At 43.4% G+C, this 20079-nt stretch overlaps 1 protein-coding gene across 2 annotated transcripts in view; it reads right to left on the bottom strand.

Annotated features, from left to right (window-relative positions):
- Positions 1-703: 703 nt before the first annotated feature.
- Positions 704-20079, bottom strand: part of samd14 (sterile alpha motif domain containing 14) — a 112203-nt gene continuing 92827 nt past the window's right edge. For both annotated transcript variants that reach the window (XM_033035331.1, XM_033035330.1), the window contains 3 exons: positions 7408-7512; positions 5083-5244; positions 704-2266 (listed from right to left, as the gene is read on the bottom strand). In XM_033035331.1, coding sequence (XP_032891222.1) covers positions 2105-2266; positions 5083-5244; positions 7408-7512 — 429 coding nt within the window. In that variant the 3' untranslated portion in view covers positions 704-2104. The remainder of the gene's footprint in view (positions 2267-5082; positions 5245-7407; positions 7513-20079) is intronic.

Genomic DNA, 20079 nt, shown 5'->3' with positions numbered 1-20079 from the left:
TTCAAAGGATGCCCTGCATGCATCTTCTTCAGCCTCGGCTCCAATGACACTATCACCTTCAAGGTCAACATAATTTAACATAGTCGCTCCATTCACTTTTGCCTGTCTGAGCCACCTGATAATTACTTCCACCAGATTCAGTGATCATCAATAATTTACAGATCCTTTGTACTTTATGTCAGAATTTATGCACATAACTATCTTTCCCAATATCCTAATCTGATGGTCTCCTAACTCTGATGTCTTAACTCCTGTACTTAACTGTGAAATTTAAATAACTGTTGCATCTATAATCAACTCCAAGTCATATTATAATACACATAAGTCCTTGAGTGTGTTATTAGCCGAGTACACCAGTGTGTATTTTATAAAGCAAGTACTTCGGTTCTCTGATGATTGGGTTTAAGAACCAATCTAAAGCTTAAACAAATCTTTACCTGTCCAAAGAAGTGAAAACTTCAAATAATTCATTCCAGCTAAATCCCTACTTAAGTGCTTTGATCTCTTCTTTGCTTTTTGGCAATCTAGCTTCTAACACTAGTGTGAAGGTGACTAATGTGATTGCATTTTCTTCCTGTGGTACATTCCTACCTTGGTTGGTGCAGGGGAGTTGGCGGTATTTTGAATTACTTGTGCTTCTTTGTAGCTGTATTAATATCATTCCACAGAATAGCCATAGATCTGCAATTGATGCACTTTGTAGTTCTGTCAGCAGGTTCTGAGGATTTATTTCCAAAATGCATAGCAAGGGTAGAAGATAATGGTCAGAAGTGAGAGCGAACAAATGATCATCAGTGGTCATTAAACTCAATTACAATTGCAGAGAGCCTCCATTAAAAATAAACTATTTCACCATCTAATTTTGCAAAACAAAAATTAGGGCCACTTCCAAAATATTCTGCAATTGCCTTTCGCGAGTTAATGTTTCAGAATGTTCAATAATTCACTTAAAATCATAACTGTGATATTTGGCAAGACCGACCAAATGTTAGATTCAGTGACCATATTTGCAACATGCACAAACATATCCACCCCAGCAATACCTCTTTCACCTGCTTTTCGGCTTTTACTTTTTTCAAAATGTAAGCTAGAAAAACGCTTAGATTTAAGGTCACATAACTGGTGCTATTATTAAATCAGCATGAACAATGTTCATCACTTCAGAGATCTTTGGATTAATTTCAATCTTCAAACAACAAACTCATTTACAAGTCCTGAATATAATGTGCAACTGCATGCCCAGGCTGAGAAGATAATGGGATCTTCCCTGGTATTGTTACCATGTTAATCTCTCATGCACTCTCTGACAGTTTATTACAAGAAGACATTACTCACACATGGCAAGTTATCAAGTCCATCCCATTATCTAGTCTCTTTACTCAATCTTGGCCCATTTCACATTTCACATTTACAGCATCCATACATGTATTCAGTGTTCTTCTGCCCTCACATCACCATGGCTTGCAAACTCACTCCAGGGGTCTGAACTCTTCATCACCTGGATCGTGGGACAAAATAAGTTTGAAAAATCCGTGTGCAAGCGCCTGTAATATTTCAAATGCAGGCATGATCCCAAATTCACCCTTTTAACCTTCTGATTTAATTATTAGAAGATAATTTTCAACAATCCAAAGATAAAGCAAAACCCAGCTGTTTCATTTACACATTCTCTCACTACGCAAGTGCACAGATGCAGCTGGTATTACTTTCACTGGTGATGTAAAAAATAATCAGGAAGATTTTATTCTTAAACGGTCACCATCCAATTTTTTTAATGGATTATCCAGGCGTAATATTCTTCTGCTACAACTGATTCAGGATGAATTTGCTGATTAGTAAATGCAGAACGTTTTTTCACAGTAAGCCACTGAGACCTAAAGAAACATCTACCTGCATTGTGAAATATTACTTGATTTGAAGACCAAAAGTTGCCATTACAGACCTGAACTGTCCATGAGTGAACTTCATTGATCCCACAAACAGACCTGTCATGTCATGTCCAGTTTAACCCCTCCATTCCTTGCATTGTTTCTTGTCGCTGACATTAATCTCTGAAGAACAGCAGACACGTTTCATTGCCCTCTCGCATGTCGTTGCACCTTCCTTAACTTTTTTTCTGCAGTTGTTCCTGCTCTTTCTTCTTTTGTTTCTCCTTCTGCTTCTCTAGCTTTTCTGAGGCTTTCCTTTCTTTTTCAACCTCTGTGTTCATATCTTTGATTTTCCTTTTGATAGTGGCCCGATCCTGTGAGTTGATGACCCCCAAAGCCTGTGCAGGGAAACAAAATAATCCTCAAAACAATTTTTGGCATGTCTTGATCTTTCGAATTATCGCAGGCCTTTGAGTCCCATAAAGCCGTGGACTCTACAGCAAAGCCACAGATGAACTGAAAGCCTTGCAGCTTCCATTACCTTGACTATTTCATCTAAATGTATTTTACAAAGCTCTAATCCCCTTTACTATAGTGCCCCAGAATAAAACTACTCAATAGGACTAGCTAAAGGCTTAAAGTTATTTATCTCAAAGATTCTTTAAATTCCTATCCTAAACATTTATAACCTTTGCGTAATAAGCTGTTATTTTGAATGTACTTCATATTTTTTACCTTCATGTTGTTATTGTTAGAATTAATAGTCTAGTTATACTCTGGGCATTCTGTTTGTTTTTTTTAAATTTCAGTGTGGTGCTCCTTTAATCTCCTCCACCTGCATTGAAGAGTTAAACATTCTTCAAATATTTTTGCACCTCATGCCTTTCAGACTTAGGGCAAGATCTATGCACAATTTCTGTTCCCATATGTGTGCTTATAATATGATAATATGATGAATTCAACACAGTGAGATCAATTCCACAAGTATGCAACTCTAATGAAGTCAACGTTTACAGTAGTTATTACCTTACAAATAATATCAGGCAGACTACTAACGAGACGGGCAGCATGGTGGCACAGCAGTATGATTGCTGCCTTACAGCACCAGAGACCCGGGTTCGATCCTGACAACAGGTACTTGTCTGTTCGGAGTTTGTTCGTTCTCCCCGTGATCTGCGTGGGTTTTTTTCTGAGATCTTTGGTTTTCTCCCACACTCCAAAGACGAACAGGTTTGTAGGTTAATTGGATTGGTATAATTGTAAATTGTCCCTAGTGTGTGTAGGATAGTGTTAGTGTGCGGGGAATGCTGGTCGATATGCACTCGTTGGGCTGAAGGTCCTGTTTCCGCGCTGTATCTTTAAACTAATCTGAACTAAACAAGAGTGAAGAGTCAAGTGTGTTTAATAGCCAAAAGTACCGAAAATGGAACAATTAAAGCCTGAGTGCAACCAAGACAGTTTTTGTTCATAGTTTAGTTGGTGTTTGTAGTGTTCAAGGGCTTGATGGTTGTTATGGAGAAACTGTTCCTGAACCTAGAGGTCACGCCACAAGATCATCAAGGACCCACACCCTTTTGTGCCTTTTCCACCTCTAGCCTTTGGCACTTGCTCCACTACTGTGGCAATGACCCCCCCACCCCCCAGAAAGCTACCCATCACTTGCCAGGCTTTGTCTCGTCCCCACTATTTTCTAGCTTTCTCACCCCCCTGTTCCCGTCCCCATTACAATCAGTCTGAAGGAAGATTCCAACCCAAAACATCATCTGTCTATTCCTTCCACAAATGCAGCCTGATCCACTGAGTTACTCCAGCACTTTGTGTTTTGCGAAATACTTGCTGAATCCCAGTACGTTTAACTGAGTAGAGAATAACAATATACTTTGCCGAGTCCCATTGCTTGACAAAGGCCTGGATTGGGATTGTTATATTGACACAGTTATGAGAAAAATGGACAGAAACTGTCAACATGTGCACCCCAACATCTGTGTCTTCTAACACGGACTATCCTTGTTATTTTCTTTCTACATTGAATACAATAAATGTCACAACCAATCAACCCAGACCAAAAAACGAAGACGAATTCTAAATGGATCAATTTGGTGAGAATTTACAAGAGTACAGTACTGGAACAGGCCCTTCGGCCCACAATATCCATGCCGAATATTGTGCCATTAGTTAAATTAATAACCACTGGCTGCATGTTTAGTTTAGTTTAGTTTAGTTTAGTTTAGTTTAGTTTCGTTTAGAGATACAGCATAGAAACAGGCTCTTCGCCACCCATTGATCACTCGTTCACACTCATTATCCCACTGCACACTAGGGGCAAGTTACAGAGACCAGTTAACCTACATACCCGCACCTCTTTGGGATGTGGGAGGAAGCACCGGGAGCACCTGGAAAAAAGCCCATGTGGTCACAGGGAGAATCTGCAAGCTCCACAGAGACAGCACCCAAGGTCAGGATCGAACCTGGGTCTCTGGCGCTGTGAAGCAGCAGCTCAATTGTTGCGCCATTGTTCCATGTGTGATCCACGTCCCTCCATTCCCTGCATATCCAAAGGGACTTCCAAAGGACAATTAGTGGTGAGCTCCTCTCCTGGAAAATTATTGAGCTTCTCATGCGTTTGATCTTACAGAGAGGAAGGTCTTGCATTTGCTTGCTGTGTCAGAACAGAACATGTAATGGGCCTGTCCCACTTACGCGATTTTTTTCGGCAACTTGCCGGCACCCGTCATAGTCGCAGCAGGTCTCCGAAAATTTTCAACATGTTGAAAATCCAGCGGCGAGCAGAACAAGGTACGACTCTTTGGGCGACTACTCACAACCATACAGGCTTCACCCCGCGACATGTCGCCAGGGTGTCACCTGTATGGTCGTGAGTAGTCTCCTCAGTCGCCCAAAGAGTCGTAGCTTCTTTTTGGTCGCAGCTGGATTTTCAACATGTTAAAATTTTCGCCGACCTATGATGGGTGCTGGCAGTCGCCGAAAAAGTCGCGTAAGTGGGACAGGCCCATTAAGTTAATCAGGTACATCCAGGTTTGGGGCTTGTATTGGACGTAATGATTGAGGGGATCAGGAGATTTTTCTTCAATTACAGGACTTCCTGCAATTGAATTTAGTACCATGTCACATTAATCTTCAAAGACAGGTTTAATCAGTCTCATGCAACCTCGTTAACAAAGACCAACCTTCACCATCACACTCCCAGGCTCACCTTTAGTTTACCTCCATCCAAGTGCAAGAGTTGTTCACCATCAATGTTACCAACAGTGAACTCCGATACATAGTGTTCCATGTTCAACCCAAGTAGCCATTGGCAGACTTGCTGTGTAGTCCATGTTGAAACAAGGCAGTATGGCTGTCCTTCATCAAGGAACTGGCATTTGAAATTCATGTTAAAGTAGAGCATTTTAAATTACATTCAAATGATACCATCTACCAATACAACACAAAAACAAGCTTTAGAAGCATATGCCAATGACATTTTTGCTGATGTATGTTGTTTAAACAAGAAATATTCTCTGTGTAAGTGAACTTTATTCTTTGGAGCGCTGGAGGATCAGGAGTGATCTTATGGAAGTGTATAAGATCTTGAGGGAAATAGATTGGTTAGCTGCACAGAGTCTTTTACTCAGAGTGTTGGAATCAAGAACCAGAGGACAAAGGTTTAAGGTGTGAGGGGTAAGATTTAATAAGAAGCCAAGGGACAACTTTTTCACACAAAGGGTAGTGGATGTATGAAATGAGCTGCCAGGGAAGGTAGTCAAGGCAGGTACTAACACAACATTTAAAATACATTTGGACAGATACATGGATAAGAAAGGTTTAGAGGGATATGGAGCCAAATGAAGGCTGATGGGACTAGTATAGATATCTTGGCCAACATGGGCAAGATGGGCCAAAGGACCAGTTTCCATGCTGTATGACAGTATGACTACATGTTTTGAAATAGAAGCAATTCTGACAAACTGGTGAAATGCGTTTTCACAGGAAAACGTAGCTGTATATGCAGGAATATGAATGGATAAACAAATATGCAAGGAATGACGAACTATCACATTATCAGGATTAGATGGCTGTACTGTAAAGGCTGCTCACATACCCAATGAGCATAAAGGTGAGAGAGTGAATGAGATGGTGAAAGGGAGCGAGAGAGAGAGAGGGAGAGAGAGAGAGGGAGAGGGAGAGGGGGAGAGAGGGAGGGGGGGGGGGGGGGGGGGGGGGGGGGGGGGGGGGGGGGGGGGGGGGGAGGGGGGAGAGGGAGAGGGAGAGGGAGAGAGAGAGGGAGAGGGAGAGAGAGAGGGAGAGGGAGAGGGAGAGGAGAGGGAGAGGTGGGGGAGAGGGAGAGGGAGAGGGAGAGGGAGAGGGAGAGGGAGAGGGAGAGGGAGAGGGAGAGGGAGAGGGAGGGGGAGAGGGAGAGGGAGATGTATTTGCTAAATTGAACAGCGCCTTTTCTTCTCTAGTGATATTTTGACTGTACAAAAATAAGCTAGATGGGATTGTGAGAATGTAGAAGGGACTTCAAGGAGACGAGGACATAAGAAATTGATATGGCACCGTAGTCTAAATGGTCCTTGCTACTTTCAGATGGATTAGATGCTGATGTGCTTCTCCAGGTTTCCTTAATTGAAAGTCACCCAGAGATTAAGGCTCTGATAGTTTTCCAATGAACTGTGTTGAAACGCATGTTTGTGACTGTTAGCTGAAGTCAGAATTAACCTCAACTCATTGATACTCTGCTGTTAAGTGGCTGGACACATTCCATGTCTAAATTTCCCAATTGATTGGATTTTTGGTAAAAGATTTCAAGGTTTAAGGTCAAGGTCAGTTTATTGTCACATGTCCCAGTTAATTTGGCGACAAGACACACAACCACATAAAATAAAAGTGAACATAAATATCCATCACAGTGGATTCCACATTCCTCACTGTGATGGAAGACAATAAAGTTCAATCTTCTTCCTCTTTGTTCTCCCACGGCCGTGGCGATTAAAGCCCCCGCAGCCGACGATCGAAGCAGTCGGGGCGGTTGAAACTCCGTGAAACACCACTGGAGAAATCAAGGCTTAAATGGTTCAGCCGCTTCTCAGAGCAGAGTTAGAGGGTAGAAACAAACCCGAAAGAAGAGGATCAAGAAGTACAGTAGACAGAACCTTTATCCCAGGGTGGAAATGTCACAGGCCAGAGGGCATAGCTTTAAGGTGAGAGGAGCAAAGTTTTAAGGAGACTGCAGGCCAAGGTTTTTTTACACAGAGGGTGATGGGTGCCTGAAATGCATTGCCAGAGGTGGTGGTGGAGGCAGATACTATAGTGGCATTTATTAGCCTTTCAGATGAGCAGGCAGATATACCTGTGGGTGGCATATGGATCATTTGCAGGCAGATGAGGTTAGTTTATCTTGACATCATGTCCGGCACCTACTTGGTGGGTTGTTCCTGTGCTGCACTTTACAATGTTCTATGTTCTAAGAAGGACAATGATGGCAAAAGTAAACCACGAGCATGAGAATTAAGTGAAGTACAAGACCACGAAGACTTACTTCATCAGAGGAAAGAGACAATGTGGCTCGCGAGGCGGTCGTTGAGCTACTCAGAATTCTGGGGCTTCCACTTTTGGGGCTGTTTTCGTCACTCAGTGTCGACTCCTGTGTGTACAGAGATGAATTTGTACATGATCGTTTCGCCAAACACCTCCGCTCGGTCCGCAATAACCAACCTGACCTCCCGGTGGCTCAGCACTTCAACCCCCCCTCCCATTCCGTATCCGACCTCTCTGTCCTGGGTCTCCTCCATGGCCAGAGCGAGCAACACCGGAAATTGGAGGAACAGCACCTCATATTCCGCTTGGGGAGTCTGCATCCTGGGGGCATGAACATTGAATTCTCCCAATTTTGTTAGCCCTTGCTGTCTCCTCCCCTTCCTCAGCCCTCGGGCTGTCTCCTCCCATCCCTCGGCCCTCGGGCTCCTCCTCCTTTTTCCTTTCTTCTCCAGTCTGAATAAGGGTTTCGGTCCGAAACTTTGCCTATTTCCTTCGCTCCATAGATGCTGCTGCACCCGCTGAGTTTCTCCAGCATTTTTGTGTACCTTGAATTTGTACATTGTTTAATTCATGAGAATGACTGCAGTAAAGTGTCAATCCCAACTTCATTATTGACAGCAAATGAATCAAATGGGTTAGAAGCTCATCTTGGATGTTATTTACATTGGTTGTCTGTCTCAATCCTCCCGATATTCATTTCTCACGGAGATACGGGGCACCGTGAGTGACCATTTGTCCATGCTGACCATCAGGTACTAATATTAATCCCGTACTATGCTATACTATAAAAAAGAAGTATTTGTATACTATCGAAAAAAAGTTCTGGAGTAACTCAGCAGATCAGGCACCATCTCTGGAGAACATGGATAGGTGACATTTTGGGTCAGGACCCTGCTTAAGACCATGTTTCTGGTCGGGACCTTTCAGACTCATCCATGTTCTCCAGGGATGTTGCCTGGTTTGTTGAGTTACTCCAGCGCTAGAGATCCAGGTTCGATTCTGACCTCATTTACTCTTTGTGTGGAATTTGCACGATCTCCCTGTGACTGCGTGGGTTTCCTCCAGTTTCCCCCCACATCACAAAGATGTGCAGGTTTGTAGGTTAATTGCCTTCAGTAAATCACCCAGAGTGTGTAGGGAATGGATGAAGAAGTGGGATAGCATAGACCCAAAGTAAAAGGGTGATTGATGGTCAACGTAGAGTTGGCAGGCCGAAGGGCCTGTTTCCATGCTGTATCTTTTTAATAAAGGGCACGTCCCACTTAGGCGATTTTTTTGGGTGACCAAAGGTGACTGCTGCAAAATTTTCAACATGTTGAAATATTTTCGACGACAGTGGCAACAATTTTTGGTGTCGTAGGTTGTCGTCAGGTGTCAGATGTGAATTCTATTAAAATTAGTCCCTGGCAGTCGCCTAAAGAGTTGCCCAAGTGGGACAGGCCCATAAAACTATTCTTTGGATCTTCAAAACCCATTGGAAACAGTGCTTTGTTCCTCTTTCTTGCAGTTTGTATTCAAAGGCACATTTTTTGAAGTAATGTTAGTTTCATGACTTTCCCCAAAGTAATTATATCAGTACCATAAATATTCTCACCTCAGAGAAGTTATATGTTTTTTTTTCAGGCATTATTGCCACTCTTTGCCAGTTAATCACCATCTTTAGTAGTCGAATCAGATCTAACTAGAATAATTTCAACTGCCATATGATCTCAGCTTACTGCTAGCGGGGAATAAAATGTTATAGTTCATTGCTTAATTGCATCAAACTGTTCTATCTGCCTTTAAATCAATAGTCTGCAGAGAACCATGTTGTGCAAAAATGTTTTTTTTTCAACTCATATCTAGTTAAAATTGTCACTTCAATGAGCCTTAACGTGGAAGTCTCATGAGCTGAAAGCCTGTAAATTGTACTGTCGTATCCAATTCCAGTTTTCTCCGCCGTTTCAGATTACTCATCTGCTTTCAGACCCATTATTTTTTCTTGAAAATGAACGTTATCAGATCTCAATCCTCAAGTGGATTTGAACCGAGCTGCAAATAAGAAGGTACATGACCAACCTGAGATTTGGTCAAACAGACATTGCTGTGAAGCGCTATGTTGCTGTGAATAGCAAATAGTGCCAGTGCAATGTTTAGAAAGTCTAGATCTGGATTTGGGGCAACACAGTGGCGCAGAGGAAGAGTTGCTGTCTTACAGCGTCAGAGACCCGGTTCGATCCAGACTATGGATGCTGTCTGTACGGAGTTTTACGTTCTCCCTATGACCGCGTGGGCTTTCTCCGGGATCTTCGGTTTCCTCCCACATTCCAAAGACATACAGGTTTGTAGGTTAATTGGCTTGGTATAAATGTAAACTGTCCCTTGTATGTGTAGGATAGTATTAGTGTGTGGGTGATCGCTGGTTGATGCGGACTCGGTGGGCCGAAGGGCCTGTATCCGCACTGTGTCTCTAAACTAAACTAAACTGGCAGATACCACATCGCCTCTGCGGGAGAAGGCAGGCCTTGCTGCGTTTAGCCTAAGTTAAGGAAAAGAAAGCCATTGAAAACCCATTTCACTATCGCAAATGAACACAGCAGTCCTTTCACCGGTTTGCAGCTCACCTCAACATGTCTTCTCAGGTCAAGGAAATTCTTCCAGCAAAGCTCCATCCTACAGGATGCCTCATGACTTTGAAAGGCCTCCTACACTAAATCCCAGGAAAGCACCATTACTGTGGAGGGTCTCGATCCAAAACATCACCAATCCATGATCTTCAGAGATGCTGCCTGACCTGCTGAGTTACTCAAGCACTTTATGTCCTTCTATGTATTAACCAGCATCTTTGCAGTCCTGGAGCCATCAGTTTATTTTCAGTCCTGGAGCCATCAGTTATCCATTTACATCCTCATCTGACTGACTTCCCCTCTCTGTCATTATGGTTCATTACCAGCCCATTTCGCAGGATGAAGAAGAGTTCCAACCAAAATGCTGAAGTAACTCAACGGTTCAGGCAGCATCTCTGGAGAAAAGGAATAGGTGATGTTTCGGGTCAAGACCCCTATTACTTTTCTCGAGGGATGATACCTGACCCGCTGAGTTCCTTCAGCATCATGTGCCTATCCTTGGTGTAAACAAGCATCTGCAGTTCCCTCCTACACAATAGCTCAAAGGCATTGGCCCCGATCTTTCCAATCACCCATGATGTGACCTGAGCAGCTCTTGTTGCTGCCATCATTAAAGCCGCACTAATCGGTGTTATGTCGGCGACTACCATACAGGGACGGATAATCTTTGTTCAAGAAGAAAGAATGCCAACGGCCTCAGGCAAGCAAGTGCTTCTACAGCGGCAGAAAAGTGCGTGGCATTTCTAATTAATTTTAAATTTGATTATCTTGATCAAAAGCGCTCACCTTTAAAATGTTTAAAATTGAACTACCACTACCTTCGGAACGACACTGGATGTCAGAGAGGTTCAGCTTGCCACCATGTTAATACCTTGACATGATGCGCCTTTCTTATTAGCATGACAATGAAGTACATCTGGCTAAATACCAACAGAGCAAAGATGTCAGCTGTGACAATGATTCGGGGGGTGGAGGGGCTCAGAGCATAATTTTTCTCCCCACCTAAATCAAAGCTTCATGGGAAGATACAGCATAAAGTTCATAAATTCGTAAGTTCATAAGTTATAGGAGCAGAATTAGACCATTCTGCCCATCAAGTCTACTCAGCCATTTAATCATGGCTGATCTATCTTTCCTTCTCAACCCCATTCTCCTGCCTTCTCCCCATTACCTCTCACACCCGTACTCATCCCGAATCTATCAATCTCCACTTTAAAATATCCACTGACTTGGCCTCCACAGCGTTCAGTGGCAATGAAATCCACAGATTCACCATTCTCTGACGAAACAAATTCCTCCTCATTTATTTTTAAAGGTACGGCCATTAATTCTAACAAAGACGGGTCCTTCGGCCACTGAATCTGCACAGACCACCAATCATCCATTCACACCAGTCCTGCATCAATCGTTTTTTTAAATTCCCCCCCACATTCCCATGAAATCCCCCCAGATTCTCCCACTCACTGACACACTGGGGGCAATTGAGGGTGGCCACTTTGCCCACCATTCATGTGTCATTGTGATTGAATCAGGGTCTTTGGCGCTGCAAGACAGCATCTCTGCTAGCTGGACCACTGTGCCACCTTCCTGGGATGGATGGATGGTAAAGAGAAGTCAAACTTTGACCAAATAATGTACAGTAGATATTAGTTTAGGTATTGATTTATTATTGTCATGTGTACTGAGATACGTAGAAAGCTTCTATTTGTGTGTTGTTCGGGATAATACTATACATGAGTCCAGGTCCACCACCGATTTTCTGGCAACTGCTGGTCCGGCACCTCCTTTACTCCGGACAAAATGATGAGAGTACACTTAAACCCCACCCCCTCCCGCCCCGGAAGTCCCCCTGAAAATGAGGCATCCGATCTTGACCTCATGGGGACTTCCATGCCGATCGGCGGGTCAAAATTGCCCCCCTGCAGCCGGGGCTCAGATCCAATCCGATAGCCGATTTCCGAGGCCAACTTTTCCGGCCTAGTCTCCGGAACCAAGGGTGCCTGAAAATCGGTGTCTGTAATGAGGTTCAATGTCTGTAATGAGGTAGGTTGGAAAATCAGGATTACCCTAGTTTATGGAAGGACTGTTCAGAAGTCTGAAATCAGAGGGGAAGAAGCTGTTTCTGAGTCTGGCGGAGCGTGCTTTCAAGTTTTTGGATCTTCTGCCCGACAGGAGTGGGGAGAAGAGAGAATGACCAAGGCAGGAAAGGTCCTTGATTATATTGTCTGCTTTCCAGAGGCAGTGTGAACTGTAGATGGAGTCAATAGTGGGGACTCTGGCTGGTGTGTGATGGACTGGTCTGCATAGCCAACAATCTAATACTAATTCAGTAACAAAATAAATGTAATGGTGGTATGATAGCATTAAGTGCCTGTCCCACTGTACGAGCTAATTCAAGAGTTCTCCCGAGTTTCCCCTGATTCGAACTCGGAGAATTACGGTAATAGCCGCTCGTAGGTACTCGGGGCTCTCGTGGACATTTTTCAACATGTTGAAAAATCTTCACGAGTCTTCACGAGCTTACCGTATTTCCCGAGTACCTGCCGTTAGCGTTACGAGCCGCTAAGAGACGTCCCGAACTCCGACATACCTGCTACGTACATTCTACATGCTTACCACGAGTTTGATTTTTTTTTAAACTCGGGAGAACTCTTGAATTACCTCGTACAGTGGGACAGGCCCTTTAGATTGATTTTAATCATATTGTAACGAGTATGAAACTCAGAGATACAGCAATCAATTCGAGATACTTTCTCACTGTTTGCCTCAATCCTAAATGCACATAAAAGTTAAGCTCAGACTAGAATGAGCTGCTGTTTCCATATGGACATGAACCAGTACTGACCTGCATCTAAAAATAAAACTGGCCATTCATCAACTCCTGCCTCTCCAATCAGATGGAAAATATGCAACAAAATAACAGAACTGGATGAATTTTAGTTTATTCCTGCTAAATCTAATTAAGAAGCATAATAGAATATGTTATCGAACTCTCCAGAAGCATAAATAAATCTCTACTGAAAATAGTCATGAACAATGAAAAAATTATGGGAAGGTGAAATGTATGATGATGTTCAGTTTTAGTTTAGAGATACAGCGCGGAAACAGGCCATTCGGCCCACCGAGTCTACACCGACCAGCGATCCCCGCACATTAACACCACTATCCAACACACACGAGGGACAATTTACCAAGCCAATTAACCTACAAACGTGTACGTCTTTGGAATGCGGGAGGAAACCGAAGATCTCGGAGAAAACCCACGTGGTCATGAGGAGAATGTACAGACTCCGTACAGATAACACCCAGAGTTGGGATTGAACCCGGGTCTCCGGCGCTGCAAGCTCTGTACTGCAGCAACTCTACTGCTGTGCCATGGTGCTGCCCTATTGATCACATCTCTATACTAATCTAATTGCATCTGTTATTTGGGTGAACTATCGAGCATTATTTGATTCCTGAAACTAGTTCATCTCATACAATTACTTCTCACAAAGGACATGCTTGCATCTAGTGGCTAATGCAAAAATGAGTCATCTCTTTCAAACCTGCAAAGTGGCCCTGTAACTCCCATTAATACCGTGAGAGCAATTGCTTTGATTATATCGAAAGAGCACACCAAATAGTTCAATAAACCTTAATGGATTTGTTTGCAGCAATCTTCCTCAAGCCTCCTTGTCTCACAGGGTGATCAATTTGGACACAGATGGGAAAGGTGGCTTCAGTTTGGCGTCTGCAGTTTTTACAATATTAATCACATATTTCAGTCTGGTTTCTCCTGTGGTACTGTAACCTTGGCAGCAGTGCAGACACGAACCGTATCCCTGGGATTTTCACGTTATGGCCAATAAGTCCCTGTCCTTGAAAGTGTATTAGGGTGATCAAAAAGGCTTTCGGCACATTGACCTTCATCAGTCAGAGTACTGCGTATAAAAGTTGAGCGGTCATGCAGTTATATAAGACAATGGTATAGGTGAGTATTGTGTTCAGTTTTGGGCACCATGTTATAGGAAAGATGTTGTCAAGCTGGAAAGGGTGCAGAGAAGATTTACAAAGATGTTGCCAGGACTCGAGGACCTGAGCTATAGGGAGAGGTTGATTAGGCTAGGACTATAGTCCTTGGAGCGCAGGAGGATGAGGGGCTATCTTACAGAGGTATACAAAATCATGAGAGGAACAGAGAGGGTAAACGCACAGTCTCTTGCCCAGGCATCGAGAACCAGAGAACATAGTTTTAAGGTGAGGGGGAAATATTTAATAGGAACCTGAGGGTTAACCTTTTTACACAAAGGGTGGTGGGTGTATAGAATGAGCTGCTGGAGGAGGTAGTTGAGGCAGGTGCTATCGCAATGTTTGAGAAACATTTAGATAGGTAAGTGGAAAGGACAGGTTTAGAGGGATATGGGCCAAACACAGGCAATTGGGACTAGTGTAGATGGGACATGTTGGTTGATGTGGACAAGTTAGGCCCAAGGGCCTGTTTCCATGCTGTATCATTCCATGACTATGACTCTATGAATAAGTAAATACGCACAGAGATATAAGTATATTGAATTATGAGAGGCATAGATAGGGTAAACAGTCAGAACCTTTCTCCCAGGGTGGAATGTCAAATAGTAGTGGACATAGCTTTAAGGTGAGAGGAGCAAAGTTTAAAAGAGATGTGCGGAGCAAGTTATTTACACAGAGAGTGGTGGATGCCGAGAACATGCTGCAAGGGATGGTGGTGGAGGTTGATATGAGGCTTTTGGAGAGGCACATGGATATGCGGGGAATGGAACAGTATGTATCATGTGTAGACAGATGAGTTTATCTTGGCATCATGTTCAGCACGGACATTGTGGGCTGAAGGGCCTCTTCCTGTGCTGTACTGCACTGTTCCAGATTCTATGTTCTACATCCTAGCCTATGATTTTCAGTTGCAAAAGCAAAATATTTCAGACACTGACAATCTGAAATAAAGCTGAAAATGTCATGATCATTTAGCAGGCAGTCAGTTCTTGTGGAGAGAGAAATTGTGTTGATGATTTAGGTTGACTTGATAGAGGTCTTTAAAATGATGAGAGGGATAGACAGAGTTGACGTGGATAAGCTTTTCCCACTGAGAGTAGGGAAGATTCAAACAAGGGGACATGACTTGAGAATTAAGGGACAGAAGTTTAGGGGTAACATGAGGGGGAACGTCTTTACTCAGAGAGTGGTGGCTGTGTGGAATGAGCTTCCAGGGAAGGTGGTGGAGGCAGGTTCGATTTTATCATTTAAAAATAAATTGGATAGTTATATGGACGGGAAAGGAATGGAGGGTTATGGTCTGAGCGCAGGTGTATGGGACTAGGGGAGAATACGTGTTCGGCACGGACTAGAAGGGTCGAGATGGCCTGTTTCCGTGCTGTAATTTCTATATGGTTATATGGTTATATGATAAACAAAAATGAATTTAATCCATTTTAGAATAAGGCTGTGACATAACAAAATGTGGAAAAAGTGAAGGGGTCCAAATACTTACTGAATGCACTATATCTCTGCCTTAAAAATATCCATCTACTTGGCCTCCACAGCTTTCTGTGGCTACCTTCCAGAGTAGGGGATCGGGACAATTCTAGACAGGAAGCCCCACTCCCTCCATAATTGTACACTGAAGAAGGGTCCTGACCCGAAACGTCACCTATCCACATTCTCCAGAGATGCGGCCTGACCTGTGGATTTTGACTGCTTAAATTTTACACTCATAAGATAACTCAGAGGAAATTAATTATGCAGTATTTTATGAGAGCATGGGAAAACATTTTTAATTTAAAAAAAAATGAAACAATGTGAGTGTGCAAATAAGTTGGGCAGCGTAATGTTTGACAATACATCCCCAAGGAGGAAACAGTTAATGACTTGCTTGGGGAATGAGTCATGGAAGTCTTACATAATTCAAAAGCTTTTCTTCAAAGGTTAGTGAGTACCATCTCTATAAGTGAGTAATCTAGTGTTTTGATTCTTCCATTATGCTTTTCCTAGAAGGCAGGAGCGCAACGGAGGGTTTGCAAGGTGAAATCGATGCTGCACTGTCACATTAGGCTGCAGTCGATCACTTGGGAGATGAGGAGAATCCAGCAAAGGTTCACGGAGTGCTCAAATGTAACAGACAAAGAGCTGAAGTCCTATGTGTAGGAAGGAACTGCTGATGCTGCTTTAAACCGAAGATAGACACAAAAAACTGGAGGAACTCAGCAGACCAGCCAGCATCTCTGGAGAAAAGGAATAGGTGACATTTCAGGTCGAGACCCTTCTGCAGACTGAGAGTCAGGGGAATGGGAAATGAGAGATATAGACGGTGATATGGTGAAGGCCTATGTTGGGTGCAGGAAGGGAAGATTCACCCAGCTCCGCTCAAGAAACTGTTCAAATGGTCAGCATTCTTCTTGCTTTCCTGCACGGAGAGCTAATAGGAAAAAATGACTTATTTCAAAGAAACTTTAAAACATTTTCTTGGACAAATGCCAGCCTTCACCCAAAGTGTGCTGCTTTGTTAACAGTTTAGTCGAGAGCTGTCTGCAAAATCTGCTAAAGCATGTTGAACCTGCCACATGTGCCAGTTAGTAGGCCAGAGGTGAATACCTAAATTATTTACAGTGTTGTAGTCTCAGTGAAGGCAATAACTCACCAACAATCGCATCAGGTTCTCCTTTCATCTGCATTATAAGCCCAAGTCAATGCCCTCGGCTCAAACATTGTGCCATATACAACTGTCACGTAGGAACCACGGAAGATTCTCGTGTTAAAATCAGACCACTGAACAAAAACTGTCATTTTGTTTAAAAACCTAGCTTTGAACAAACCAACCTAGAAATACGGAGGTGTAGCAGTGTAACAGTGTAACAGTGTTAAGTTCCTGTCCCACAAGCATGCGACTCCATGCGGCAAGCGCGACCTAAAGGTCCTGTCCCACGAGCATGTGACTCCATGCGGCATGGCGCGACCTAAAGGGCCTGTCCCACGAGCATGCGACTCCAAGCGGCAAGCGCGACCTAACGTGGTCGCTTGAGCCGTATGGCTCGCGGGGCCGGTCCCACTTCGATCGCGGGAGCCGTATGGAGTTGTGCGGAGCTGGTCCCGACATCGCGCGGAGCTCCGAAAAACTGACCGTGTTCAAAAATTCCGCGCGGCAATGGCCTGCCGGCCCGCAGCCGCCTGGACGCCGTACGTCACGCGCGAACTTCCCGCGGACTTCGCTCGAACTTCATGTCACTCACTCGACCTCCGCGCGGACCCCGCTTCTGGTTTGGTCGCGCTTGCCGCATGCAGTCGCATGCTCGTGGGACAGGCCCTTTTAGGTCGCGCTTGCCGCATCCAGTCGCATGCTCATGGGACAGGCCCTTAACAATGTAGCAGTGTGGCAGTGTAGCAGTGTAGCAGTGTTTACTTCATAATAATGCGATTGAAAATGCATTTTACTTCGAGTGACGTAGAGTCATAGATAGAGTCCTAGAATCTTACAGCGTGGAAATAGGTCCTAAACCCAACTTGCCCACACCAGCCAATATGTTCCATTTACATTAGTCCCACCTGCCCATATGTGCTGTTTGTGTGGAGTTTGCACTTTCTCTCTGTGACTGTGTGGGTTTCCTGCGGGTGCTCCGTTTTTCTTCACACTTCCCAGACGTGCTGGTTTGTAGGTTAATTGGCCTCTGTAAATTGCCCCTAATGTGTACGGAATGAAGAACAGAAAGTGTGAACAGATGGTCAGTGTGGACTTGATGGGCTGAAGAGCCTGTTTCCATTTTGAATCACTGAACTAATCTAATCTAAACTAAACTACACTAAACTACACTAAACTACACTAAACTAAATTAAACTAAACCAAACCAAACCAACATGATTTCCATATCATGAGCACTCCAAATGACTACTTCCCAAGTAATGCTGATTTTGGCCATTGCTAAGAAATTAGCTCATGTTGAACCCAAGGAGGTACCCATCATCAGTCAGTCATGAAACAACATCACAGCATTGGGCTGTGATTCTAATAGGCCAAGTCCTGTTACTTTCCTTCGGCCCTACAGCAACCATCCTATTATGGAACTAACATCCTCCACCATCCGTCGCACACTTGACCTACTGACTGAGCCTAAACTGCTGATTCTCTGATCTCTTCAATCACACTATCCATTCAACATTCTTGCCTTCACCTCCCCAATCATTCCTAGCCTTTCGACTGGAACTCCTTTGGCCATGACTCCTCAAACCATTCCAGGCTCTTCTATCACTCTCAACTTGAAATCTACATTAGCTCCTTCTTACGAATCACAAGAATCATAACCCACCTTGACTCTTGAATTGCTCTTTGCCTTACAGTGCTTATAGCACCAGAGACCCTGGTTCGATCCCGACTACGGGTACTGTCTGTACAGAGTTTGTACGTTCTCCCCATGACCATGTGGGTTTTCTTTGAGATCTTCGGATTCCTCCCACACTCCAAAGACATAGGTTAATTGGCTTGGTATGAATGCAAAATTGTCCCTAGTGTATGTAGGATAGTGTTAATAGAAAATGTGTTAATGTGCTGGGATCACTGGTCGGTGTGGAATCGGTGGGCCGACGGGCCTGTTTCCGCGCTGTATTTCTAAACTAAACTAAACTCCACCTAATCCTCATAAGTGCCATGTAACCATTGAATCTCTATTGGTTCACAACAACATGTTTTAACAATCTTATAGTTCTAAAGCACTGCTTTCACTTACAGCATCGACATTATCAACACACAAGTCATAGGAAATGGACTCTGCATCATTGTGGAAACAAAACGTACAACTAGAGAACGGAGCGTGCCAATTGCCTTCGTTGAGATGAAAAATCATAGTTTACACAAGAGCGATCCTTTGTTCTTTGCTTTGCATAACAACTTGTTTTTGGCTTCCCTGAACCCTTATGCATCAAATCCAGAAATGACAACTTCTTGGACGCAAAAATGTGGAATTATTTTTTATCAGCTTTAACTTTGTAAAGAAAAAACGTAATGTAATTGTTGATGTCTACGTTCCATCCTGAAGTTTTGTGTGTAGATAGTGAAAGTAAGATTTTCAAGCTGCAAGTTGTAGATTACGATTTCCCAGCCACTGCTACTGGCCAACAGTCAACAGCAAGATTTACTCTTGATGGTGTCCATCAGCTTCTTCTAACAGTATTGTCCAGCCAGGACTAATGTACAAATGAAGATTTGGAGCCATTCTGCAGTAAGGTTTTCATCTGTCAGTAGGCCATGGTTGGTTGGGACATTGATTTGTTAGCCCAGGTGTTCTCAGAAAACATGTCCTGGATAAACTGCATGTGGAATATGCAAGGACTATCAACATAAATCTATTGCGAGGAGATTTGCCGATTTGCCACATGTTTAGTTTAGTTTAGCTGAGGGATACAGTGCGGAGACAGGCCCTTCGGTCCACCGTGTCCGCGTCGACCAGCGATTGCCACACATTGACACTATCCTACATACGCTAGGGACAATTTACAATTTTAACAAGCCAATTAACCTACAAACCTGTACATCTATGGAGTGTAGGAGGAATCCGGAGCTATTGGAAAAAACCCACGCAGGTCACGGGGAGAACGTACAAACTCCGTAGGGATGGGATTTGGAAGAATTGTAATGAAAGTACACAATTTGTCAGAAATGCATAGTTACTAAGACAAAAATCCACTCCCACCCGGGTCTCCACCGGCAGTACAAAAATAGTGAACACATTCATTCCAATAAATCCATGTTGACTTTTCTCCAAATCAATGTAATTATTTTGCTTTCATTTATGCAAACAAGAAAATGGATTGAAGGAAGACATGATAATGATCATAATATTGAAAAGTTGAAGTAGATCATTTACAATGTATGATGAATTAGTGTCTAATAATGGACCAGGATTCTCTTTACATTTACTTCCTATTAAATCTTACCCCTTTCACCTTTCACCTTGATTCCCCTACTCTGGGAGTACGTGCATTGTGCATTTACCTGATCTATTCCTCTCATGATCTTATACACCTCAATAATGAGGAGGATCTTATACTCATCCTCCTGTACTCCA

Source organism: Amblyraja radiata, chromosome 16 (assembly GCF_010909765.2).
Source record: "Amblyraja radiata isolate CabotCenter1 chromosome 16, sAmbRad1.1.pri, whole genome shotgun sequence".
In the NCBI taxonomy this organism is placed as follows: domain Eukaryota; kingdom Metazoa; phylum Chordata; class Chondrichthyes; order Rajiformes; family Rajidae; genus Amblyraja; species Amblyraja radiata.
Note: the sequence above shows the minus strand (reverse complement) of the source record. Positions and strands in the feature narration are given on the sequence as shown.